Source organism: Idiotropiscis lumnitzeri, chromosome 21 (assembly GCF_059441095.1).
Source record: "Idiotropiscis lumnitzeri isolate Australia: NSW breed Sydney's pygmy pipehorse chromosome 21, RoL_Ilum_1.0, whole genome shotgun sequence".
In the NCBI taxonomy this organism is placed as follows: Eukaryota; Metazoa; Chordata; class Actinopteri; order Syngnathiformes; family Syngnathidae; genus Idiotropiscis; species Idiotropiscis lumnitzeri.
In genome coordinates, this window is record NC_142411.1 from 8,027,865 (window position 1) to 8,054,870 (window position 27,006).

At 40.4% G+C, this 27,006-nt stretch overlaps 2 protein-coding genes across 5 annotated transcripts; one reads left to right on the forward strand and one right to left on the reverse strand.

The window, feature by feature from the left end:
- The first annotated feature begins 690 nt into the window (after nt 1-690).
- On the forward strand, nt 691-4,641 carry fbxo16 (F-box protein 16). Of its 2 annotated transcripts, none has more exons than XM_088286298.1 (9): nt 691-831; nt 1,168-1,294; nt 2,391-2,426; nt 2,520-2,726; nt 2,814-2,984; nt 3,361-3,614; nt 3,683-3,779; nt 3,909-4,143; nt 4,527-4,641. In XM_088286298.1, the coding sequence occupies exons 2-9, from the start codon at nt 1,190-1,192 to the stop codon at nt 4,589-4,591; spliced, it is 1,170 nt and encodes a 389-aa protein (XP_088142424.1). In that variant the 5' UTR covers nt 691-831; nt 1,168-1,189; the 3' UTR covers nt 4,592-4,641. The 2 variants fall into 2 exon arrangements, with proteins under 2 accessions (XP_088142424.1, XP_088142425.1); XM_088286299.1 differs by having other exon boundaries at nt 3,701-3,779.
- Nucleotides 4,642-4,880: 239 nt separating this feature from the next.
- Nucleotides 4,881-26,815, reverse strand: fam49a (family with sequence similarity 49 member A). 3 transcript variants are annotated; one of them, XM_088286301.1, is made up of 11 exons: nt 26,666-26,815; nt 11,131-14,450; nt 8,561-8,682; nt 8,305-8,410; nt 8,095-8,231; nt 7,942-8,019; nt 7,644-7,760; nt 7,395-7,474; nt 7,161-7,287; nt 7,019-7,089; nt 4,881-6,503 (listed from the first exon to the last, which is right to left on the reverse strand). In XM_088286301.1, the coding sequence occupies exons 2-11, from the start codon at nt 11,198-11,200 to the stop codon at nt 6,440-6,442; spliced, it is 972 nt and encodes a 323-aa protein (XP_088142427.1). In that variant the 5' UTR covers nt 11,201-14,450; nt 26,666-26,815; the 3' UTR covers nt 4,881-6,439. The 3 variants fall into 3 exon arrangements, with proteins under 3 accessions (XP_088142427.1, XP_088142426.1, XP_088142428.1); XM_088286300.1 differs by lacking the exon at nt 26,666-26,815 and adding an exon at nt 10,802-10,881 and having other exon boundaries at nt 11,131-11,212; XM_088286302.1 differs by lacking the exons at nt 11,131-14,450; nt 26,666-26,815 and adding an exon at nt 9,527-9,596.
- Nucleotides 26,816-27,006: the final 191 nt, after the last annotated feature.

Sequence of the window (27,006 nt, forward strand, 5' to 3'; positions counted from 1 at the left end):
CATGCTTAAATTATTTTGACAGGAAGTAGATAGAGTTTCCGCTTCTGTTCAGCTTCTCTGCTAACTTGACACAGCCGCGTCTCTTTCTTCCAAGCAGGTTTTCGGTCCTCTGCGCGCGACCGCCCAATCGGGCACGAGCGTTTTTTTTTTTCGTGACTTAAATGAGAAAATGTTACTTTAAATAAAAATAAAATAAATAAATGAATTAAAAACACATCGCCAGAGATTAAATAACAATAAGAAATATAACAATTAAGTCAAAGTGCAATTAATTACAAAACATTATTAATTAACCTATCCGTTTATATAATTCGATTTTTTTTCATCGACCATAGGGCTAATAATAGAACATAAAGAGGCAGTAAAAACCATCACTTCATGTGCAATTCCCTGAAAATTCATCAATGACCAAAAATCTTCACTCATATAGTTATATTTAATTCTCACACTCTTTGCATGCCCAGTTACAAGAGGATTGACGCACACGTTTTGCGCCATCAGTGTGTGCAGTGCTTGTGCAGCTGCAGCGTCAGGCCTTCTTGCACAACATTTGTCATCATTAGAGCCACCGACGCCTGCACAGTGCACAGTGCACACACCCCACTGTGGTTTGCTTTGCAGCACCCCCTCGGTGTGTGACATGCTCTGGCAGCCACTCTGTGTACAGAACGCACAGTCACGGTTGCTATGGGAACGTGTAAACTACGCGCAAGAGAATTGGGAAGACGGAGTAGAGTTATAGGTAGATGGATGTTCAAGCCATGGAGAGAAGTCGAGAGAAGTAAAATTGTGTTTAAATGTTGGATTTATTCCCTCGTGCCTGGAATGTTGGTGAGTTAAATCACAGAGCGTGAACGTGTATTTCGTCATGTGTATGTGAGAGAGCCCGTAGCAACAAAATACACTTAACACATGGGTGTGTGTGAGAGCGCAACATCAAGTTGGGGTTGGAATTTTCCATTTTAAAGAATTTGAACGTGCACCGGTGACAATGGCTTCAAAACAAAACACAGACTTGACCGAATGCATTCTTTGTCACATATCAGAAGCGACATCGCGCACTGTTTGTTACTCATACACGTATCTCACAAGAGCAGAAATATAGCTGTCTCTCACACGTGTGAGGGAAATAACACAAATGCACTGACCACGTGTTTGTTTTAACAGGTTATTACCGTCGTGTGTCCAGATGAGCAAGAAGATGCCGCATGCGAGGCCCTCTGCAAGTCCTGCAAGAATGCAGACCAAGATGAGCGCCTGGACACCTCTCAACCACTCTCTGTCCAACAACAAGGTCACAACAGCAAGACGCTAATTGTTTGACCTTGTGAGGGGCCCCCAAAAGGCCAATTATTATTTGTGCCTCTCGCGTGAACGCAAAAATATGTATGCTAATAATAAGTCCCCCTGGCAACAGAAAGCGAAATGAACTGGTTGCATGGCAGAGCCAATCAGAATTCAAGATTTGAGGCCGCTCGTGTTTTCAGTTTTTGAGCTTTCAACCCAATTTTGACTGTCACAAAAAAATGTGTCAAACAGGACCCCCCACCCTTTGTGATAGTTTTTGGTTTAGTAAAATGGTATAGGTGTGAGAGTTTTTGGGGTGCGTGTGATATTTTTTCAGCGCGGATGAGAGGTTTTTCAAAATGAGTCATGTTTTTTTTTTTTGGTCAGCATGGGCGATTTTTAGTGTGTGCGTGTGTTAGTGAGAGTGTGTTTTATTGGCACTTGTGCAGCTTCTGTGCGTTTTGAGTTTAATGTTTTAAGTTTGATGTTTGTTCGTGCATGTGAGAGTTTTTTGGGGTTCGTGTACTATAACAGGGTTTTTGTTGAGTGTGATAAAATTTTCAGTGACTGAGATTTTTTGAAAGGAGTTTTTTTTGGTGCGCATGAATTTTTTTTATGAAAAGTGAGAATATGTGAGAATTTTTGTCTGAGTGTGAGAGGTTTCTGGAATTGAGTTTTGGGGTGAAGTGAGAGTTTTTGTGAGGGTTTTTGCTGCGTTAGTTTTTTTTAGTGCACCAGATGTTCTTGTGAGTCCAGAGTTACATTTTGTTTTGTGAGGTTTTTTTTTGGGCGATTTTTTTTTGTATCCTGTTAGAGTTTCAATTTATAGAGGTTTTAAGTGAATATGCGAGATTTTTAGTGATGAAAGATATTTAGTGAGTATGAGTGTTGTTTTTTTTTCATGTAGAGGCCAATTGTATTTTTGGCCTCGAATCTTTATGAGGTCATTCGGGTATTCAAGGTGGTGTAAATCTCACAAGTGACTGCTTCAATTTGACTAATTTGACTAAAAATGCATCCCCCCGAACCAACAAACTACAACATCTAGTGTTTTGTTTAAGTTTAAAAAAAAACCCTGCCATCATTGTCACTTTCTCTTTCAGGTTTTTGAAGAGAGGCGAAGCCTTCTAGCAAAGTGGGTACGTTAAAAGCGTCAAGTGCGTGCATTGTGCTCAGACATCACTGGGGTGTCTTTCTTCTTTTGATGTGATGGCCTTTCATGTGCTCATCAGTTTGACAGGTGGTCTGACAAGCAGAGGAGGTTAGTGCTGCACGACTTCGTCAGGGGCTGCTCGAAGGAGCAGCTCCGTTTTGTTGGCTTCTGCGTGAGTCAACAGCTCCCCCTGCAGGCCGTTGACTTCACGTGCATGTTTCCGAGAGCAATCTGCCTCTATATCTTCTCCTTCTTGGACCCACGCAGCCTCTGTCGCTGTGCACGGGTAAGAGGGAACCAACACGCACTCACATAGCGTAATAAACACGTCGCAATACAAAGCAAGATATATGGCTTGTTCCTGTGAGGACAGGTGAGCTGGCACTGGAAAAGCATCGTGGAGCTGGACCAGTTATGGTTGCCCAAGTGTCTGAGGCTTTGCTGGTTCATCAGCTTTTCCCCTTCAGAGTTTGAGCAGGGTGTGTGGAAGAGACACTACATTAACACTGTGCAAGAGATGCTGCTTGCTGCACCAACCAAAAAGGTGAAGAAGTACGGCACTCAAAATAATAAGGGTGCTCTTATCTCCCAAGCTACAGACCCCTACAAAAGTATTGCAATGGCAAGTGTTGCCTTTTAAATTGATTACTTAAACGTTAGATAGGATTGTTTTTACCTTTGGGTTTCATCAGCAAAAATTTCATTGGCTATTCAGCAGAGACTCTATAGGAGGAAAGCAAACAATTCTAAAGTTGACACACAAGAATTTGGAATGTCCAGAAGAAGAAAAACATCTTGCAGTTCCAATAATTTTGAAAGGCGCTGTACATTCTATTTTTGAATGATAAAACCTGGCCCATGTGTCCATCGAATGTAGCGTATTAAGCACACAAATTGGCGTCCAAAAATATCACCTGCAGGCCGCCTGGTCCCCGCAGCAGACAGCGGTTCAAGATGTCTTCAGAGATGAAAACATGTCACAACGGGTCACCCTAACCGAGGGGCTTCAAGCATCCACCAACCAGTACGTCGGCGGTACGCCCAGGAGCAGATTAAAAAAGAACAAGCATCAACCTGTGCCTCCACCTTGGAGAGACGCGGACAGACATCCCAAAGATATTGTCCGCTTCAACTACCTGGACAACTCGGACCCTGTCGGGTCAGCCAGTGCAGTGTAAGGCACCAAGCAGCATTTAAAAAAAAAAAAATTGCAACGTATATCATCTTATTTGGACTCCACAGCATCAGTTCCTTTTCTAGGACCAAAACCGAGGAGCCAGAAGACAGACAGAAAACACTGACAGAGTCCACTTACAAACTACGGAAAGCCAAATCACTGGTAAACTTCGCTTTTATTTATCACTGCAACAATAACCCTGATGTGACCTTGACTCCAAAATGTTGGTCACACAGCGGTGAATGAAAAGTTTCCAAAAATATTTGTTCTCTCAAACACTTTTCTCCATAGATGTTCCTCACTCCAAACAGTAGACCTCAACATCCTCATCCTCATCAGACCCAAACCCGACCTCATTGGGCCTCTCACACTCGCAGCTTCCCAGTCACTGAGGAGGCAGGAGAAATCCTGCTGCGCCAGGCCCGGTGGAATGCCGGGAAGCGTCCGGCTCCGGTGAGGACGCCTGTACCCAGGCTGAGCGTGGAAGCGCTCAGAGCGTCCCAGCGCTCAAACAGGAGCCTTCCCAGTAAGTCTCACAATCCTGTCTCTCCTCTGCGGTGGAGATGATGTAAGCGCATAGCGAGAGATAGTCACGGAGAAGAAAATTGGATTCTCCAGAATTATGTTCCAAACAAAGTGTTGAATAATTTTGGATTGAAAACCCGGAAAAATTTCAGCGTCTTCAGAATACTAATGCGTGCCTATATTATATTATGTAATAATAATAATAATGTGTAATTTCATGACAACTAAATCAGAGTTGCTTACTTTGTATGCTAACATTTTTTGCCAATAATCTGTATTTTAAAGTTGTTTTTATTGAAATGACTGTTTTAGTGTAGTAGTTTCAGATTTTAATTTAATTTGTGTGACTTCAGTACATAACGTTTGAAATTTCATTTCTTTCAGGTGCACCACTGTTTGACTTTCAGCCTTGGACTCTCCCGCTGTCACTTCCACAATATGCGGACTGACACACGTGGCCCACCTGCAGGGGAACGAAGGGAAGTTCAGCAAAAATTTGAGGGAGAGCAGCTACACAAAGGTTGCTGTTAGAGTTCATTTGAAAGCGGCAAAATGATTTGGATAGTTGCCGAGGTGACAAATCCAGATTTGGATTTAACCAGATGTGCTTCTGCTCAACCGGCAAGTAAAAGAGCTCTTCGGTAGACGTGACTGTGGCTCAAGCTGCGAAAGATGAAAATGCTAACCACGTTCATCGTCTATAATAAAGCAATCATTCATATTTTGCTACAAGACACATAAGAAATGTACCACCTTTATTATCCAATTCACACAACCCTTATCAGCAACACAATACAAAGCCGAGGCTATTTATAGAATAAGCAAACTCACGAATGCTTAAAAAAAAAAAAAAAAAAAAAATGCATTCACACACAGTAGCATTTGAAGGGCCCGCAGAGCTTTGTGTTTGTCTCGTGATCAAGACGCCAAAAGGTACATCTCGTCGTTACGTTATATCGAATCCAAAAGTATGGCTCATGTGCGCACATATTAAATACCACCAGACTGTGAGCAAAATGAACACACTTGAAATGAGCGTTCAATTGAATCATAATATAGCTTCCGTCAAAAGTAATACCGATTTCTGGGTCTTTCGTAATACTTGAAGTGGAAGACGGGTAACACATTTTTTTTTTTTTTGCAATAACATGTTCCATCAACGTGGAATTCGGATTAGTCATGCATTTGTGAGATAACTCATTTTGTTTTGAATCGCAACATCCTGTCAATTGACGTCACCTGTTTTCTAGCTTCGGTCACGTAACTGAATTCAAAATGAAGCGCAACAGTCGCTAATGATGTGATTGTCCAGTCGAGTTTGAGGAGCTCCCTGATGCAACGTTAGCGGAATCAGATGGATTAGCGATAAAAAAATTTTTTAAAAAAAAGATTGATTGAATGAGTCAGCACATCAGCAAATGACAATAACACGGCGATGACTAACAGTTGCCATCAACATGACATTTGACACAGCAGATCCGTTTTAAGACAATACAGTAGCTCAAAATGTTTGTTTTAAGGCAATAAAAAAGACAGTTAGGGGAAAAAAAAAATCTTGGTAATAATTTACAAATACAGTAATTCCTTCCCCACACACTCAAACAAGGCATAAAAAAATCTTCCAAAACTGGCAATTGATCAATATAATAACCAGATTCATAAAAGAACCTAAATGAGGGGAAAAATAGTTAAAAATACATCATGCATAATTTAAATACATTTTTGGCCTGAATATTTATTTTTTTTTCCACACAAACAAAATAAATGGATCAGTGAGAGCAAAACGCATAATTGATTGTTCGGAGTGCATCCAATCTTATCCTCTCAAGCACATTGTGTTGTGCAGTTCTATATTCACATCAACAGGAACACCAGGATGGGACAAAATAAAAAACAAAAAAACGTGAGACTCCTTGTGACGATACATCTACGCCGTCAGTCCCTCACCTGCCCCCACAGCTCAACAAGTCCTTGATTGATTGCATTCTGTGCACCAATTCATCGGATAGCAAGTCAATATTTGACCGTTTTGTGCGCATGTAAGGAAGCATGTAAGAAAATTGGGAGACTTTAAGAAGAATCCGCAATTATATAAGGCTGACAGAAAAGAGAAACGCTCTCTCGGCTGTTAACAGGAGAAGCGGGAATTCTTCTTGTCGTGGGGTAGCGTGTGCCTTCAACTTGGAGATTGACTATGCAAAGTGTTAACAGGTCTTTTAAATAATGTAAACATATACATCTTATCTGAGGTCACAGAATTGATCCTCTTCATTTTTACATGATGCTAAATTCCTAAATTACTGGAGCATCGTCCGGATGTTTTTTGGAGTGGACTCATCGTTCAGGTGTTTTGTGGTGAATCTGTAGAGGGGAAAAAAAATGAAGAAAATAAAGAATCACAAACGCTTTATTTATTAAAAAAAAAATTACATTTTACAAAACAGATATGGAAGGAGGGGGGTTTCCTTGGTAACCTGTAATTATGCAGATTAAATTAGAGACGGGAAGTCCCAAAAAAAAAACAAAAAAACAAAAAACGGTGGTTGCTAAAGTGTTCACACCCTCTGATAAAGTGCCGATTAACCCCAAATAAAGTTTAGGTGTTCTAGACGGCTTTTCCTGACATTGTTATTTCGCTTTCTAGTAGAAGCATGAAGGCTTTGCGCAAACACAGACTGCTATTTGGAACACAACAGGTGCCCGATATATTTTGCAGCCGAGCAAATAATGAGAACCTGCTGTATTTTTCCTTTCTGTTAAACAAATTAATTAAAAAAAAAATTTTTTTTTCTTTAAATTGGCATCTTGAGCATGAGCCTTAAATTAAATTAGACTTCCCCCTCAAAGATGAATGAATATTCACAAAAGTGACTTACTTGAGGGCATTCAGCAGGCCTTCGACATTATCCGCAGGCTGGTCCTTCAGCACTTTTATGCAACCTTTCATCTGGCGAGACAATATACACGTGAGAGCTGCGTCACAGTGTCGCAGTGTGCCGTTCCGTTTGCGGAACTTACGTCGATTTTAGAGGACTTGTTGAAGGCACCGTTGGGGTGAACGTGGTCGTAGAGAATGATAACGCCGACCATGACCCTCATGCAGAATAGGAGCGTGTCCTCGCTGCTGAAACGACTTGAATATTCCCTGTACACAGAAGATGACGATTTACGTTTTCTGAATACATGAATTAAACGTGAATAAAAATGGGTCGGTCAAAATAAAAGTGTTGCTACGTTCTCATATGAACTCACGGTGTCTCCAACATGACTTTACAGACGCTGGCCATGGTGCTCAGACAGTCCGTCGTGTTCTCCAGTGGAAGAGTTTTGTTCTACGAATCAATTATCGTTATTAGAAAATATATGTTCACTTGACAAATACTACCAAAACCGCCCAAAAATGTGGTGCAAATGATGAACAGTGCAAAAATAATGAATAGATTACAGAATATTTTCTACCGAGCTCACGGCGCAGGAATTATTCAAATGAAGCTAATTTACCTCAGTCACAAAGTTTGTGGTCGCGTTGCTGAGCGTTTTTAGCATGGGCGTGGCCTCGGCGTAAAACAGAGACATCCTATTGGCCATCTCGTTATTAACTTCATTTTCTATATCCAGCTGTGCAGTCACAATGGAAGAAAAAAAAAGTGTGAAATATTACAACTCATCTGTTTTGATTACAGACAAAAACTGTTGATTAAATTTTCCTCGCCATGGGTGGTGTCTTTTGCATTTTAAAAATTGGTTACCTTTAATAATCTGTGTTGAAATTATGAACAGTATATTGGGAACATCTTACGTTCATGTTGTTTATTCGGTTTCGACTGATTGTTCTCCTGTAGTAGCTGAAGTCATTCTGGATGGCGGGAATCCTCATCTGAAATCAAACGAGCAAAGAGTGAAAAATGAAGACATAAATCACAAAACAGGACGCGGGAGTGAATCTTGGCACCTTGAGCTCATCGAAGCGCAGAGTGAAGTGGAGGATTTCGGCAAACTGCTTGGCCAACGCCTGCTCCTTTTCTAGGTGTTGAGTGGGTGTGTAGGGTGGACACGTCAGGGACTCCAACAAACTCTGGAGAGCCTCCTCTGCACAAAAAACCCAAAAATCCCAACTGTTGCTTTCTGCCGCCCCCCCTAAAAATGTCACGCTGCCACATACCTAATCTCAGAGAGAAACTGTAGAACTTCTTGAGTTTGATGACGAGAGGGCACACCGAGTTCCAGGCTCGCTCTTGAAGCATGAAGTCACTTGGGTTTTGAATCGCCTGAAGTGAAAAACACAATGAGATCACACGGTTTGTCACTCATTCACTGCCATTGACGGATATAGACGTCAAAAAGGAAATTGTGGCAGTGAATGAGTAAAAACGGACGAAATAGATCCCAGCTGGGATTTCTGTAACGGCTCTTCTCACATCTCGGATCTCCTGTCCGGCTCCTTTGTATGCTTGTAGACCGGACAGGATGTTTTCAGAGTCCTGAAGGACGGCGTTCACCTGGTTCCACACTTCACACTCTCCTTCTGTGGGCTGCGCATCTAACATGGAAAGATACACAAAGCAAACACTCACATATGGACAATATGTACTTACGCTGCTTGTGTCAGATTTACCAGAGTACAAATTTGTCCTCAAGTTTAATATCATTGAGACCGATTTATAAGATGATAATAAAAAAAAACATACTGGGTGAAAGGGGAAAATATGCTGGAGGTTTTTTTACCATAAAAATAGATTGTTTAATTGTCCAAAGACACATGCAAAAACATACAGCATAAAGGAAAAAGTGTTGTGGTTTTGTGCTTACAGGGCAGTTTGTACAAGACATGCTAAGGCAAAAATGACAGATGAACAGGACAAAAACATGTTTTGGAAATCCTTCCTCTCACTTGCTTTTTGTGTTTCCCAAAGTAGTATTTGTGTTTTTTTTTTGTTGTTTTTTTTTTTCATAGCCAATGTAGTTAACAAATATTTGGTATCCATTGAAATGAGTATGGTGTATAAGACACTCACTCGTGATGGAACCAAATTTGTGGCTGGTGAGTACAAATATCCTGTAAGCATGACTTCAGGGAATATTTATCCTTAGTGTGAGCAAGAAAACTGTAAGTTCTGACAGTAATACTTGTCATGTCGTTTTAAATCTTGGATCGTCATGACCACAGACAGCCAAACTAGCTGCTGTAAATATAGAGCATCACTGACATTTATACTGTCCTGTCTGGCGTCTGTTTTATATTTGGAAAAACCTTCCCATTATCCCAGCATTTCCTCTTTGACGGGTAAACAAAGACTGAGGTTGGTTGAAATGCCGCAGTGGAGACATAATTCTGGCAGAGATAGAAAATATCGCCTTTCAGTCGGTTTACATGCACACATTACTGTAAGGGTCTTCAATCCTGTTCCTCAAGGGCAGCTGTCCTCGCCGGTTTTCCATTTTTCTCTGCTGCAACACATTTGAGTCAAATGATCAGATCATCGGCAAGGTTTGCGAAGAATCCTGATCATTTGGGGTATTTCAGCAGGGAGAGATGGAATAAAAGGCATGACAGCAGATCTCGAGGAACAGGATTGAAGACATTACTGGGGGTGCAATTGAAGTTATTTTTAACTCAGCAACAGTAGGTGGCAATCATGCCTCTTTCAAATCTAAGAGGTGTCGGATTACATAAGGATGATGATGATGATTGCGAGTGTCTAGTTTAGGTGTGGGCAAACTACGGCCCGAGGGCCACACGCGGCCCGTTAAACGTTTTAATCCGGCCCGCCGAACTTGGAAAAAAATTAAATGAATAAACCTTGTTAATGTTTTATTTTCAAAATACTGTAGTTTTTCAATACATATATATTGTTGTATTGCTTTTGTTCACTTTCATATAAAATTAAATGTATTTTTTTTTTCTCCGAAGGGGTTGAGGTTACCAAAACACTCCATCTATCTGCTCCTGGTCCGGCCCCTCTGTCAAATTTTAGAATCCATTGTGCCCCACCAATCAAAAAGTTTGCCCACCCCTGGTCTAACTGGTAGATGTTAAGTCATCAAAGCAAAAATGCCACACGCGTGGTAACACTTTTTTTTCAGCTCTTGTGCTCTCTTATGATGGCATTTAAAAAAAAAAAAAAAATCATTCACTGCCATTGATGGTTATAAAAACCAAAAAGTACATTTGCTTGACCTGGACTGGCATTGAATTACTTAATTTTGGGATGTTGATTTAAAAACACCCAAAAATCTGGTGTAATATCAATGGATTAAATTTCATTCAGTGTAATGAGGTTAGTTTATGGTAACAACGAATATAAAAAAAATATTAAAAAAAAATAAAAATAACAAGCAAATGCAATATCAAAGGGTTACAGAATTATTGTTTCCCAAATGAGGACAGAACACATGCACAAAAGAGTAAAAGACGACTGATAAGGTCAAGGGTCAAATCAATTTTTAGTTAATTTCGCATTAAGTGAATAGATTTTTGGAACGCATGCCGGAATCAATTATTACAAAAAAAAAGTTGTTTTTTTTAAACAGAATTTGGAAAAACTGAATGGTCGGCCAATCCAAAGGTGAACATGCTGACCCTTGATCTCTTGAGAGTAAAGAGGGGTGAATTGGGAAAAAAATGATTTTGGCCTAGCAGAAAGACAGGCTATGCTCACTTTCAAAGTCAAGGAAAAAGTTTGGCCCCTGTTCAAGCTCGGTGCAAGTTAGCACTTTTAACAGATTCCCCATTTGGCTTCTGCAAAAGACAGAGAAATAAACAACAGACACACAGGGAGAGAAAGAAAAAAAGAAGAAAAGTGTAAGTTTTGTTAAAAGGTTGTTCTTTTTTTTTTTTGAACAGCGTGAAACGGCGGATTGTAGTTGAGAGTCGAGTTTGACGTCTGCACGAAAAGAAAGCACAGAAGGAAAGCAGCAAACAGCAAGGAAACCATCTTCTCCTCTTTCCATCTTATTGCCGTTTTTCCCACTCCACCGCCAGACTTACTTTCAAAGTCCAGGAAAAAGTGTGGATAGTTCTCTATTTCCCTTGTAAGGACTTTAAGGAGGTTACCCATCCCAGCAAACCTGATGGGCAAAATAGTGGTACAACACACAACACAAATGAATGCAGTGCATGAAAACTGGTCAAGGTGTTGGTCAATCAGCTCCTGGAAAAAAAAAAAAAAAATCTGAGAAAATGCACAACTTCTAATAACTGGGATGTGGTTGTGTGTATACTCTCACACTCTCTCACTTACAATGTCACTCACTCTCTCTTTCGCACTCTCACTCTCTTACACACGAACTCTGTCTCACAAGCACTCACTCTCACAGCCTCACTCTCACACATACTCTCTCACATTCACTCTCTCGCTCTCTTCTCTCTCCAACACTCTCCCTCACTCCCACTCTGACTCTCTTGCACACTCTCTCTCGCAGTCTCTCACTCACAAACACTCACTCTCACAGTCTCACCGTCACACATACTCTCTCACATGCACTCTCTCTCACCCGTACTCTGTTCTCTAGCAAACACACTCTCACACTCACACATAATTTCATTCACACAATCTCTCTCTCACACACACACTTACTCTACACACTACTCTATCAGTTTAACTCTCTCACACTCACTACCATCTCTCTTAAAACACTCTTTCTCGCACCTTTCTAACAAAAACTCACTCTCACAGTCTCACTGTCACACATACTCTCTCACTTTCACTCTCACTCTGTTCTATCTCAACACACTCACACATTCTCACTCTCTCACACTCACTTTCACTCACAGTCTCTCTCTAACACACTCTCTCTCACTATACACTCTGAGAATCACTCTCTCACACTCACTATCTTCTCTCTTATACACACTCTCTCTCACAGGCACACGCACACACTATCTCACACACTCGAAAATCTCCTTTGCGGTGTTCCTAGACTAAACTGCACAGATCCTGAACATGTCTCGCTGGATTAGTGCCTTCTTAAATAAAGCCAAGGTAAGGAGAAACAGACCTAAATGGCAGTTTCTCTATAAATATTTTAATGGAAACAAAAGTCCAGTAAGTAGCTGGCAATTTCATGGAACTAACCCCTGCACTATATGAGGCCACATTTACCGGAAAAGACGGCACGTCATAGAGGACGTCACAGGGATAAAAGTAGAAACAGCGTCATTGAGTGTTAATAGCATTCCACAGAGCATGGGCTGAGTCGTAATCGAAACGTCAATTCAATAACTCCAATACAAGAAAATGGAGACACGGTCGATCAAACTGCGATGAAACTGCACATTTAGCAGCTTTCTCTCTTCTCTCTCTCGCCTTCTGGAGAAAGAGAGAGAGAGAGAGAGCGAGTCTTTCTGTACCACCACGAAGATGCAACTTGCCAGAATCAAATGATAGTGTGAAGTCATGACAAAAGACGCACTGTGTTCACAGTGAGCACATGATGTTCACACTGCAATTCTCCCTGCAGCCTCCGGCAAGCCACGGCTGAAATCAAACCTGCTATTCATTCCTCAAGCTGCCCTCTTCAAGCAGTCAAATCATAATAATTGAAAAGAATAAGACTGAAATGTGCAGACTGTTTCTACATGTACATCTTTGAATCCTGGCAAGGCTTGGATTTGATTACTATGCAAATTTAAACAGCTGATTAAATATGTGGTCCCACCAGAAGGGGGCAGTGCTGATTCAATTAGTGAGAGGGATGAAAGGGCGTTAAGGTGGCACGCTTCCAATTGTGGTTTATGGCCTGCAGCTACAACATGCGCCTCCACAGCTTCACTTCCCTTCATTATGAGTCAGGTACTATTTTAACTACCCTCAGGTACAAACTGGTCTTTCCCCTCTACTGGCTGTTGAGCAAACCACATAATGATCTCTGGATCATCATTTAAAAATAAAATCGTTAAAAAAAAAAAAAAAATCAAAAACAATTCATTTTTGGCAAGCGTCATTTTCAACACCTTTCCAAAGCTCTCAAAAGGCTTTATGTTACTTCCGTAAAATCTGAATTAAAATTGGGAACAAGAAGAATGTCACTGTATGTTAGATTTACAGTGGCTGTAAAAAGTTAAATGATACGTTTGAGTTAAACAACATGTAGCACCTGACGGAAACAGAACACTTGACAAATAAAATAATTTGTACATTCTATTAAGTCCTTTAGAAAATCATTTCCTTTGGGTGATACAAATACATTTATTGTGAAAGGACCTGCACACCAATAAACGAGTGCCAAGACATAATTGCCGTCTTCATCCAAAGAGTACGCGATTAAAGGTCAGTGTTATTTGTTGCACACTTCATTGCAGCTGTTGCACATTTACTGTGAGTTGATCATCAACAAATGCGCTTGATTGGCATGACATAAAAAGGCAGAAGCGTCAGGAGGAAACTGCATATGTCAGAAATGTTCATTCAGGTTGAGAGTTTGGGGTCTCCGTGTATACAGCACAATATTGTCGAATCAAAATGTTTTATCAAAAAAATAACTGGAAAAAAAATGTGGGTGTTTTTCGCAAGGGCTGCAAACGGATTAATTGCATTTCTATTTATTTCTAAGGCGGAAGATGATTTGAGGTGTGACTGTTTTCAGATGAAAGTGTGGACAAGGAAAATTTTAAACAGTCATACCAGGGGGTTTCAATCCTGTTCCTCGAGGTTCGCCTGCTTTCTCATCTCTAACTACCGCAACACATTTGATCAGATCCTGATCATTTGAATCTGGTGTGTTGGAGAAGGGAGAGTTGGAAAACAGACAGGACAGCGGACCTCGAGGAACAGGATTGCAGACCCCTGATTTATAGCTTTTATCAATAGAGGCATTATCTAATGTTTGAAATTTTAAAAGCAAAATTAAATCAAATAAACTCAAATTTTGCCCCGCATATATAAATTTGAACGTAACTATGTAATAGCTGCGTAGTTACAGTATTTGATCATTCCTGATCATGCGTCTCAACACAGAATCAACGAACCTGTTCCGATAGAGGCCCTGTGGCGACGCCTACTTTGAATCGAGTGCCGCAACCACAACTGAACTTCAGCTTGCAGCTAGAAACGGAACCTGACAGGTCAGTCACTTTCAGTCACAGTCACAGTCTCATGTCTGTGAGGGAGGCTGAGGATGTTTACAAGCGGGCATGGAAAGCTTTCTTCACTTTTGGATAATTATCCAAAGTAAACCGGACAAATATTAAGTTTTGCAAAAATTGAGTTGGCCGTACTTTAATTGAGGAGTTTTACTCGTGTGTGTACGTTTTACCTTCTCGGGCACAGGACCTCAGGTTGCTCTCAATATCATTCGTGTTGTCCTTCGCTGAAAGAAGAGAGAAAAACGATCGGGTTGAAATCAATGCGGTCTGAGGGCAAATGATACTGGAAAGGAAAACTAAATCCCACCGGGCGTTTAACAAGTATGTGGATCCGCCGCCCACAGCCAACTGTGAGCGCGGGTACGCTATCAACTTTCCACATTAACACACTTCCCCTTTTTCTCCTGACTCATACGAGCATTCAAACCAAGCACAACACACACACACACACACATCACTGAATTATTCAAAACTGAAACTGACTCCATTGTATCCAAAATTAAGCCTCTGTCCGCTTCATGTCCACCGGAGGGTCAAATATCAACGGCGGGGTTGCTAATGGTCACTTGGATGAAATACAACTCCTCAGGGGTGAGAATAGAAACGAGATGAATTGTGACCTCATGTGCAAGATTTGGTCACATGGGTGGCGCTGACCCATTCGCTCGGGCCTAATCACGCAATCTCTTCGAATTCAAATGCTGAGGGGGAAGCTACTGAAAGAGGCTTGCAATATGTGACAGGAAATACTGAGCATCCAATCCCAAAATTATAGCGTTTTTTTGTTTTTTAACCTGCCTCACAAAAGCTACAGTTAATTTTAACATCTCTGTAATTGAAAATAGCTTTCATCACTCAGAGTAAATTACCTGGACAGCCACGCCCAGTCAACCAATCACAGATTCCACCGGCAGACCGGCGGGGTTCTTTGAACAAACGTGAAAAATAGCTTTGTTGTTGACTAAACATTTGCGAAATGAGCAGAGCTGGGCACTTGACCCTTTTATGCCAGTCAGTCCCCCATCCCCGGCCGCGACCCTCCGGCCTTATTCATAACAATTTATGGCTTATTACGGTGGGTCAACGGTTCAACAGCCCCTCTGTTCTCTCTGTATGTGGTATTGCCCCCAAATAAAATGCGGGCCGAAATAATCATTGCAGTCTGAATGCACCGGGACTTGTACAACACAGCCAGCTTCTAATACGAGCCAAAAAGGAGCCGGTGTAAGCTACCTGGTGTTACTGCCAAGTGTATAGACTTGTTTACAGCTGTTGAACCAAGACAGACATCGTTTAAACCATGTCCCATTTTCCACTTTCACTGCTGCCCATCCCCTGTCGGCAGACAGACTCTTCTCCTTCCCATTTCTACCCTGCTGACTTTCTTTTCCTCTTTCAGATTCACTTGTCTGCTACTTCATTTACACAAATATAGACCGCCAGCAAACAGATGAATATTCAAACTCATCATCTACCAAAATAATCATCCAAGTAGAAAGCACAAACTCAAGTGCAAAAAAAAACAAACTCCTGAGTCAACATGCTTCACTAGTTCATCCAAAAGGTAATGTAATGTAATTATACTTTTTGTTAAGTATTGTTTTAAAATCACAATATCAAAAAAAAAAAAAATCCTCAAGCACCATCTGTTAATCAAAGCATGCATTCAGCAATATGAATAAAAACACACAGATACTACAGTAAATATAGTTTCAAGTTCTTGATTTTGTGAAAGTACCCTGAATGCATCATGTTATTTGCGTAGCAAGTATGTCACGTTATGAGAATTTTCCTTCCCAGGGCGTGTTTTAAACTGTTTAATGACACCCCAGTTGGAGTTCACTACTGAACAAACAACAAAAAGAATTACACGCAATGCATATTGAAATACTACTACATGCTTTGTAAGAAATAATAAAAAAAAAAAAGTAAATACAATCATCACATTGTAACCAGTGTTGATATTTTTGAAGACACCAATAAAATATTTTTTAGAAGAAATTAATCTCTCAAAGAGAAGCTTTCATTACAATTATTCATTCAAATTCTCATTGGAAAGGTTGTTTCGGCTCATCTGCCTCTCGGGCTTGGCAAGATTTTTTTTCCCCCCATCGTGCAACACTGGTGACAGAATTCAGCAGTGGTGGCGAGCCAAGCTAACAGATGGGATGATCCTTAAGTATAAATGTGTTTTGCATTTGAAACCTTGGTAGGGACGATTATTGGCAGAACACTGAAAGCCCAATCGTTCCTTCAGTCGGCTGATAAAAACAATCTCCGCCAAGTGCAAAGGAATTTTTTAAACGATTATTAAATTATTCAACTTTAGGATTTTTAGGGACAATCACCGAGTATAAATAAACCGATCACATATCACTGAACTATTCTCAAGACGTTGCGATATGATCATTTAGATAACTTTTTTCTTCCTCTTTTTTTTTTTTTTTTACTAAATAATTTCAATGAAGAACTTGTTGATTTATGAGCCTCAGCTGAACGGCTCCATGTACTGAAGTGGGATGTTGTATAATCGTAAAATTAACCATTAACATGGGTGAACAGTTGTATACTGTATATCTTTATCTAAAGGGGAAGTTGACCCCAAAAATTATTTGCAATAATTTCACCTGTTCCCTGAAGCTGAGTCATGATTGGTTATTATGTCAGACCTGAGCAACTGAGATGTCATTTGCATTTGACAAAAGTGACAAAATGGCCGCCACCTGAGATGACGGAAAAAAGGTGGATTTTATTGCTTAACTCATATTCCACAAATGTAATATCAATCACAATGTCATGTTTCGATGAGTCGGCCTGCATAAAACATATTCTTGGAAAGAAAATTTTGGGATTGACTTCCCCTTTAAGAACCAAGACTGAATAACTGTGGACAGAAAGCTAGCATGACGGATTCGGATTAGATTAGTTAGTCGTGGAAAACACTCATGCAAAGGTTAGTTAAAAATACATTCTTCTAAATAATGTAAGTAAACATAAATTTATCATTTTCAGTTGCGTGTTCAGTTTTTAAAGGTGTAAATTTACTTTTTTGTGTCGTATATCAAAATCTTCTTCGGGATAATCTATAGACTTTCGTGAATGTAGGAGAATACAAGTCCGCTCTTGATTTTTAGCTATAAATTTAAATTATACTTCTTAAGCAATGTGTCAAGAGGCTACTGTTTTTGTGGGATAAAAAAAAAACAGGGAATAAAAACCTCTAACATCCCCTATAACATAAATTCAAAATAAAAAAAAACCATCTGGTTAAAGTACGCATGTGAAGGTCGAAACATAAAAACACAAAATATAACATAAACAATAAAAATGGAATATATGTGTATGAAATTATCCAATATTAAAGTCTAATGAGCTCAATTCCTCCCCAGGATTTGGGAACAGCAGTCACATAGCGTGACAGCTGTTCGGTTTGCGGCTGTTCGGCTTTGAACGCGGACATCAATTATTTACATGATTGAGCATCAAATCCAGCAAAGGAACTTCAGGTCAGCTCCAGGTCACGCAAGGAGATCTTTTTTTTTTTTTTTTTTTGTGCACAATGCCAGACAACATCTCCCCACTCCTTCTGCATCAGCAAGACACAGAAGCGTGTGCTGATGTTTGGGTAGAAGGGGACCCATGTGGCTCATTATGACTTGTATTCTTCAAACGCAAGGAGCCACAGAAGGGTCAGTTGAGTAAAAGTCCAATAGGCTGGAAGGCTGTTGCGCTCCCATGAGTAAATGAGGATGCATGAGTACGTGCCTGTATGTGACAAGTGTAACGAGTCATGTCTGCAATTCTGCACGGCAACAGTTTATGATTGGCTGAGAGATCGGTTACAGCTCAGGGGCTTTTAAATGGGTTAGAGAAAACAAGCAAGGAACTTCATGAACAATTAATGTCCGAGTGTGTTGGCATTGTTGCATGACAAGGTGTTGACCTGCTAAAATTAATCACTTGGAGCACAAAACTGCTCCAAAAACTGCCACGTGAAATGAACATACTCGCACAATGCAGTCTAAAACTGATGATCCGGCAGCAACATTATTTCGTGGCAACTGTGGCCATTTTTGCCTGTCACTGTGGGAACTCAAGACCAAATGTATACACATTAAAGGGGAAGTCAACCCCCCCAAAAATATTTACAAGAATATGTTTAATGCAGTCCCGCGAGTCTAAACTCAGCATTCTGGTTAATATTGTGTTTGTGGAATATGAATTAAGCAGTAAAACATGTTTTTATACATCTCAGGGGGTGGCCATTTTGCCACTTGCTGTCGACTGCAAATTACATCACAGTTGGTCAGACTTCAGATCACGACCAATCATGGATCAGCTTGAGCGAACAGATGAGTCGTGATTGGTTGTTACCTGAACCTTGAGCAACTGTGATGTCATTTTTGGCGGACAAACTGACAAAATGGGTAAATTTTTCACCTTAACTCATTCTCTGCCATGAATGTACTTTTTGACGTATAAATCCGTCAATGGGAGTGAATGAGTTAACTAATTTTCCACAAATGTAATATTAATCAGAAGGCCATGTTTGGATTAGTGAAGGCGCATAGAACATATTGAAAAAAAAAAATTGGGGGCTTGACTTCCCCTTTAAAATCTCTCACTTGTTTTTTTTTTTATACGGGCAAGGGAAATGGGCCTTCAAATTGGGTTAGGGGAGCAGAGACTCTCTTGGGTTCCCTTCACTAGAGTAAATGTGACAGCGTAGTGTGTTGGGGGTTGAGCACCGTTTGCCAGGAGGTTGCTTACATTTCTTCCTAATATGGGCACGGGTTGGGCGGGTGGAGGTTGTGTCGTAGTGAGTGAGCCAGAAGAAGGGAAACCTGCCTTGCAATATCACAATGGCAGCTTTACTTCTCTCGGCCGTGTCACTGAAACGTTATCATTTCCTCTTGCGATCCGTTTCACACACCAGAACAGGATTCAACTGTTCTGCTCTAACAGCCTCACACTTTAAGGAGGTCTCGCTATAACCACAATCGGGGTCTCTTAAATACACCCAGCAAAGCTGTTTTACTGAATACAAAGTTTTGTCTGTATAAAGCACAAACCTGCCGTTGTTTTACCACACACTTGAGTCGGTGACACCAAAATCAGGCCTGATGCCTAATCTTAAATTGACTCATTACAAACTCACTACTTTCACTCTTTCAGATCTGACGACGATGGATAACGGAAGAGGAAACAGACTCATAGCAATAAGGATGCGAGAACGATGTAGATGGCCCAAAATATGATAAATGTGTTTTCTAGCACCTGACCGCTAAGGATCATTTTGGGGCCGATGCGGATTCCGTTATTGGACAGAGAAAATATTCTGACAACAGATTAAATCAGTCAAGGATTTTAAAAGTGATATATAATAAACAAAAATAACTTATTTGTTAGTCTTTTAATTAAGGCTGTCATGATAGAATCAGTATAAAATCGATTATCCTGAAGTCTCTCCCATCGAATAATCCAGTAATCTGACTGATTTTGAACGGTAAATATCGGCTAATTGAAATCGGCCCACCGATTAATCGGTCGGGCCCTAGTGTTTTTTACAATTGTATCATATCAACTATATTCTTAATTTTTCCCCAAACTCTTTTCTTCTAATCAACTAAAATTATTTTTTGAAGAAAAAGAAATTAAACTATACGCAGTTTTCAAATTGAGAGTATATGACATAAAACATTCACAATTCTTACGGCGCGAGTACTAATTCGTGTTGAGGTATAATGAAGCATCTCAAATTCATTTAAGATGTAGTAGACCACATAAATGAGCCTTAATAATACAGACAAACTTCCGTACAAATTTGACATCTTTACAAAACAGTTCATTATTTTTTTTTTTTTACACTCATGCCTTATGTTCTTACACTGTATTCTGCTTCGTACCGCATATTATTAACATCCCAGCAAGGCTTTTGTGAACACTGTCCTGTGTCACGAGTGGAAAGTGAGTGCAAGGACCCTGGCGAGACATGTTACAAAGAACAATAGGGTGAGGAAAACAACCCAGGGCAAGAGGCAAGAGGGAAAGTAAAGGAGGGTGTTTGGTATTTGAAGAGGAGGAGGCAGAGTGGCCGTCTGACCACTAGCAACCATTGCAGCGTAAAAATTCCTCCGCTCAATGCCACTTCTGTACTACCAAGACGTGCATGTCAACAGGACTGCAGATACAAAGAGAAGCATGTCTATGTGCGGCTGGGGCGTATGTGAAGCCGATTTATATGAGAACATGATGCAACTGTTAAGATCATCTGGTCAGTGAAGTAACCAAGGTCAACGAATTTAGCAAATGGTGGTGAGATGCTGAGATGAGCTGAGATGTCAGTGGAGCGTTTGCTCTTCAACTAAAGTGGTTTCGGTTCCGTAGTTGCGTCCGGACCAGGATTAAGATGACGGCGTACACACTAGACCAGGGGTGGGCAAACCTTTTGATTGGCGGGCCACAATGGGTTCTAAAATTTGACAGAGGGGCCGGACCAGGAGCAGATGGATGGATTGTTTTGGTCATCTCACCACATACTTTAAATGAAAATGAACAAAAGTATCACCACTAAATATCTGTCTTTGACACACCACAGTATTTAGAAAATAAAACATTAACAAAGTTTATTCATTTAATTTTTTTCAAGTTTGGCGGGCCGGATTAAAACGTTTAACGGGCCACATATGGCCCCCGGGCCGTAGTTTTCCCACACCTGCACTAGACAGTCCGAATCACAATGATCACAGCAGCCCTCGTTTCACTGAACCAAATTTGTGAATCTAATATGTCCTTAGTTCACGAAGGTTTTTATTACAAGTGCAAGAAGTGAACAACTATTTACACGCAGCTACCATGATTTTTATTGTTCACGCGCATACAAATAAAAATAAGTGTTAATGCAAACCACATTTACAACTAACTTACATTCATCATCCCAATCCCAAAACGGATCTCAAAGTCCTGTCTCTCATCAATTAAACAATTGTAATAGTTGCACCTGCTGTGGTCAGTGGGAATGTTGCTGAATAGTAAAACGCAAGATTTGCCAGCTGTGTAATTGGTGATTAGCAAACGGGGTGGCTTGAACTAACTTTGTTAGTCAACTCTGGACTAATCTCAACCCACTTACTTACTCGCAACCGTCCTAGCTCCTCAAAACCCTGAAAACGACCCCGATGTTGTTCTCAATTGTCTTGAACGTGCATCAAAGAGCGAGGATCGAGTAACATGTTTTCCGAGAGGAAATAATATTCAAAATATTCTTAATTTAATTAATAGAACTGCACATTATCAAATAAAACCTCCTACGCAACAACAACATTCTAATTCTGGTTGAGTAAATTCCTTGCAGCTGAAAACACCTGCTCCAAACGTAAATTGATGATCTTGCCAAACAATCCTGGCACCAAATATCACTCGATTCCATATTCCAGTCTTTGGAACAATTTAATAAAACATACATTCTGCTTGCATTTCACCAGTTACATGAAATGGCAACGAGAGCATATAGAAGGCTGAAAACACTCACCGAGAGAGGTTGTCTCGCGTAACAAGAAGGTGCATGAAAGTGAAACATGAGCAGGAAGTGTGCAGGGTCATGAGGCAGCACAGTTGCACACAGAGCGGTAAAGACAAGCAGACAGCCAGTTTGGGGTAAAAAAAAAAAAAAAGGAACTTGCTGCAGTCAGTTTGCTCGTCATGGTCACATTGCGACATGTATGGTTTACTCTACTGTACATAAGTCGTTTCCTCCGAGGGGAATGGAAACAGGAGGTGAGAGAGGACTGACAACAATGAAAAATAATAAACATGTCCGAATAGCAGCCCAAGAACAACAATAACATTAGTTCTAATGAACTGTCGAGGATTTTGTTTGTTTTTTTTGTTTTTTTTTTAGAGTTGAAACACTAAGCTTTTAAGAGATAAGCTTCACCCACGGCTCAGATTTATTAATCCTGTTGGTGGTTCCTGCCAGTTACTTTTATGATTCACAGCTGTTTTCATACGGTGACAAGAGCAAAATGCCTGGATCGCCAATCATTCGTTCTGGTGTACAGTAACTGATGGTAACAGCTGAGGCGTAAATATTTTATTTCAGAATATGTCGGAGATCCCAGTTGAAATCTGACGGACACAATTAAAATAAAGCCTTAAAAAAAATAAAAAAATAAAATGAACTGTTTTAGTTTTATATTTGGCTTTAAGGAGACGTAATGCATTCAAATCTCTCTCTCTCTCTCTCTCTCTCTCTCTCTCTCTCTCTCTCTCGCTCTCTCTCTCTCTCTCTCTCTCTCTCTCTCGCTCTCTCTCGCTCTCTCTCTCTCGCTCTCTCTCTCTCGCTCTCTCTCTCTCTCTCTCTCTCTCTCTGATGATGCGATATGTGACAAAAATTGTTGCGAAGGTGTGAAGATGCTACAACCTTTTTTTTTTTTTTTTTTTTTTTTGGGGTGGGGGTCGGGGTGGTGACAACCTCACGCTGAGTTGTTACAAAACTTGAATAAGGACTCATTCTGAACTAAAAACAAAACAAGAACAACAACAAGAAAAAGTCCGCCATATTGATGGTACACAACATGTTGCAGACGACACACGCAAACACGACTGCCCACACGATCTTCCAAATTGCAACTTTGCATCATAGCAACTGGTTTCCGACTATAAAAAGGCAACTACACCTGATTTCACATCACACCAACAAGATTATCTTCGCCTGGGTGTATCCCAAAACCTGTTTTGGCTTGTGAAACAAGTTTATAATCGACCCATCCTAGTGATAAAATTAAAAGCCATTGCTCTCACGTTGGTGGTCTTAAAATGTTCGCATGTGACAGAATGCGTGTGCCCGTCATTATATACCACAAAGGTACTTTTTGACCAAATAGCACGACCTACTTATGATTTTCCACCCTATAAAAATTGCAGGGTGGCCTCCAGCTCTTAAAAACTTCTGACATCATGAGAACTCTAAGTGCTATGTCAATGGGAAGTAAAGAAGAAAAGAGCTACAAATTTCCCCTCCTCACCTGACGGATTTTCTTTTTGTACCGCAAATAATAAAGCAGATTTTGATTTGCGGAAAATATATACAGATTTTCAGAACGTAAAATGAGAGCATTTTTTTTTTTTTAAAGTTGATAATTACGAATGCAGGTGAAACATTGCAGATAATCACACAGTCAAAAAGTGAACTGCCAACTACTGGTTTGGTGTGCATTTAAAAGCATGCACATGGCACAAAAACTCAGAAAAGCTCATTGTTGTGTCAGCCAGATGGTTTTTGCGGTGAGAATTTATACATGTCACTTGTGAGGAAAATCTTCCAACAAACAACAAGGCTTGCTATATGCAAGAAACAAGGATCATCCACAGTCGCGATCGTCCAATCACATTTGAGCAGCATTCCCTAAATGCTTCAATTGGAGACGAATTGAAATCGGTGAAAGAAAACAAACTTGTGAACATAGACACACACGCACACACATTAATTGTGAATTGCAGCTGTTGCTGTCTGTTGCTGTCTGCCCAACAAAAGGGTGCCATTCTAGTAAAAGAAGAAGCATGAAAAGCATGATTTATAGAGCACAGCATGTATACAAAGAGCCCACATTTCATTTGGTGGCGTGTTTCAGCCCTTTGCAAAGGTCGAATCGTGACTTTTTTTTTTTCCATTGAGGAGCAGTTGTGCTAATCAATTAATTCATTTGAGGAGCAATTTTCGAATTTTGGGGTGCAATTTTTTGCAGGTTAATCCCAGTGACATGAAGCAAGGTTTTATTGAAAATATTGATAAAATTTATTGATAAAAATACTTTTTTTTTTTTTTAAATCACCAACAGTTTTAATTTCTTAATTTCACAATGTGAATGGCAGCAAATCGCATTCTTTTGCCAAGAAACATTTTCATTGGGACGATAGACAAATATAAATCACAGTTCAGACTGTCTTTCTGAATGGGTCGTTTGATCGAAAAGATAAATAGATTTTTTTTTTTTTTTTTTTAAAAGATCAGATCTACTGTAATTTTGAGAACATATTGTGCAGATCTCAAAAGTCAAAATCAAACCTCAAGACCCAAAACAAATAAAGTTACTAATATTATAAATCTTCAAAGCACTACAACAAACCTACTTTTTAGGCTTATAGGCCGCGTACACCATAACAAAGTAATTCATTTCCGGTTTCAGGACAGTTTGGTGTAGAATTTTGTCTCCAGACACATTAAATCACCTGCTGCTATTTTGCTGATCGAACGCAGTTCATGACAGACTTGAGTGAAAAGTGTTTTCCATCACCCAAGCACTTAATTCGGGTGTGTTTGGACCAGTTTTCAACGATTAAAGGTTATCTTAGCAATTAGTACGGCTTCTCCAACTGTTTAATTACTCCTCGTCAACCATTTCTGAGAACAATAATTGTCAGAAGTATAACCTATTTGCCGCTGGCGAGACAATGAATACGTACCGACTCATGAGCAACTGCGCGACCTGTTTAGCCACACACAATAGCTAGCTAGAGCAGGTTGCTAGCTAGCTGGTGCAGCGTAAGTAGCAATGAGCTTAGCTCCACCTATTACCGGCGCATAGTGGATGTTAACTTGTTACGACAGTTTAGTGACGTTTTTTTGAGCGCATATACGCCAATCAATTATCGGAAAAATCTGTGATTCTCAAGTTTCCAAATCAATGTGATTGAATGAGAAGAAAAAAACGCAAATTTTGAGGCGCAAATTGTGTCGCGAAAACCACTTATTTTGAGCTTGGTGTTCTGGTGAGTGACGTGGGAGCCAGTGAATGAGAGTGTTGAGCTCAGTTTAAAAGCGGGTGAATAACTGGCTTGCCGTTACCATTCCATGTGTTGGATAAGGGGGCAGAAGTTGTGGCCATGCAGCTACATTACGTGTGAAATTATAATTTCACAGTCATTTTGTTACTGTGTTCAATCAATCGCTTGAAATTGCACGAGCAGCTGTGTCTCTGCCTAATCGCTTGTGGGGGGCTTTACAATATATTCTAGCTAGTGGGTAGGCTGTATTAAATGAGCAAACAACGATACCTCATGTTATGCTAGCTCTGCTTTGCAAGAAGACACATTCCACTTTTTTTCTTTTTTTTTGCATGCGAAATTATTCAAGATTTAGCACATTCACTGTCTGTTATGCAATAGTTCCTCAAGGCTCTCCGCCATGGCGCCAACTTATTTCTACATTGAGTGATATGAAGCTAAAGTTACGTTAGCCTGGGTGGAAAAAAATCACTGCGAAGATTTGACGCAGAGATTTAACTTTTAATTATTTGAGAGGCAGGCAACATACTGGAGTGATTGCCAGTCAATCGCACGGCACATGTAGACAAACACTTAACAGCAGTTTGCCTCAATTAACCTAACATGCATTTTTTTTTTTGTAGTGTGGAGGGAAGCCAGAGTACATGGGGAGAAGATTGAAATTGACAAGTGCAATTCAGTGGCTTGAGGAAATCCATGCTGTCGTGTAGATTTATTGCTTCCTCTTCGTCATCATGGTAAAGAAATCCGTAATCACCAGAGGCCCTGCAGTGTGTGTGGCGAGACGAGGGCTGTCACACTTGCACAAAGCAAACCGGCTGATTTCAGCAATACAACAAACAGGGCGTGTCGAGTTTACTAGTATTGATTTGAATTCTTGGGGTATTTTGAAGTTGTTATTAAGCCTCCTGGGGTCTGTTTTAAATTACAAATAAAATCCACCATGTCTCTTTTATTATGCATTGAAAATAAGAATGCATGAATGTAATAAAAGTGTGCTTCTTTCCCTAATATCCCAAGAGGTAGATTTGAGAGCAGAGCCCGTCAGTAGAGACAGCTGCTGCAGTCATACATCTCCACCAACAAGCGAACTGGAGGCTTTCCACTTTATTTTGACTACTTTGAGCTCTTTCCACCGCAGAGCAACAAGTCATCTGCACGTTCAAGCCAATCATCTTGGGATGTCCTCAACGGAGTTGGCAGGAGCAATGGTTGCAAATCAAATGTTGATAAATCGCTGGCAGCTATTCCAAGCATGAATGATCAAACGAATTTGCACACAATTTAGGAGAATAAATCTTTTTAAAAAATCACATGTATCGGTTTCCAGGAAATCCAGTTAACCAAAAGTGTTGTAAAGGATTAGCGATGGTAAACTGAGAACAAAACGCAGGTGGCCAAAGGGCACAAGAAGCAATGGGGAAAAGAATTTATGATCCACGCAGCGATACAAGAAAACGTTTGGATCATTGCAGCGCTTGGGGAGGCTTATGGAAGCTAGCGGGTTAGCCTCCCCCGGCATCGCTTCCCATGTGAGCTCATTTGACAGTGAGGGGCTTGACGCATACGCAACCATTTGGCAAGTAAAAAGCCGGTTAAGGATCCGTCATCCAAACAGGAGTAAAAGTAACTTAAAACGGAGGGATAAACTCACCGTTTTGTGTCGTCGTGGAGTAGTTCTTGCAGGTAATAAATGGAAAAAAGTGTGTGAGTAGCCCTTTACGGCGACCTTGGTAACTCGGTCTGCATAGCATTGAGTCACAGCGGAGACCCCGCCCTCTGCCTTCAGAAAAACACCCAGAAAAAAAACGGTCCGACATCTAAACCCCGCCCATTCAGACTTGTGATTGGTCCATATTAGGGACAGTGCAAAATTAGCCAATTAAATTCCACTCGCTTGCCTCAGTACAAGCGAAGCATTCACACACATGCACAGTCACACATTCATAAATATATATTAGTGCTGTCAAGCGATTACATATTTAACTAATTCAT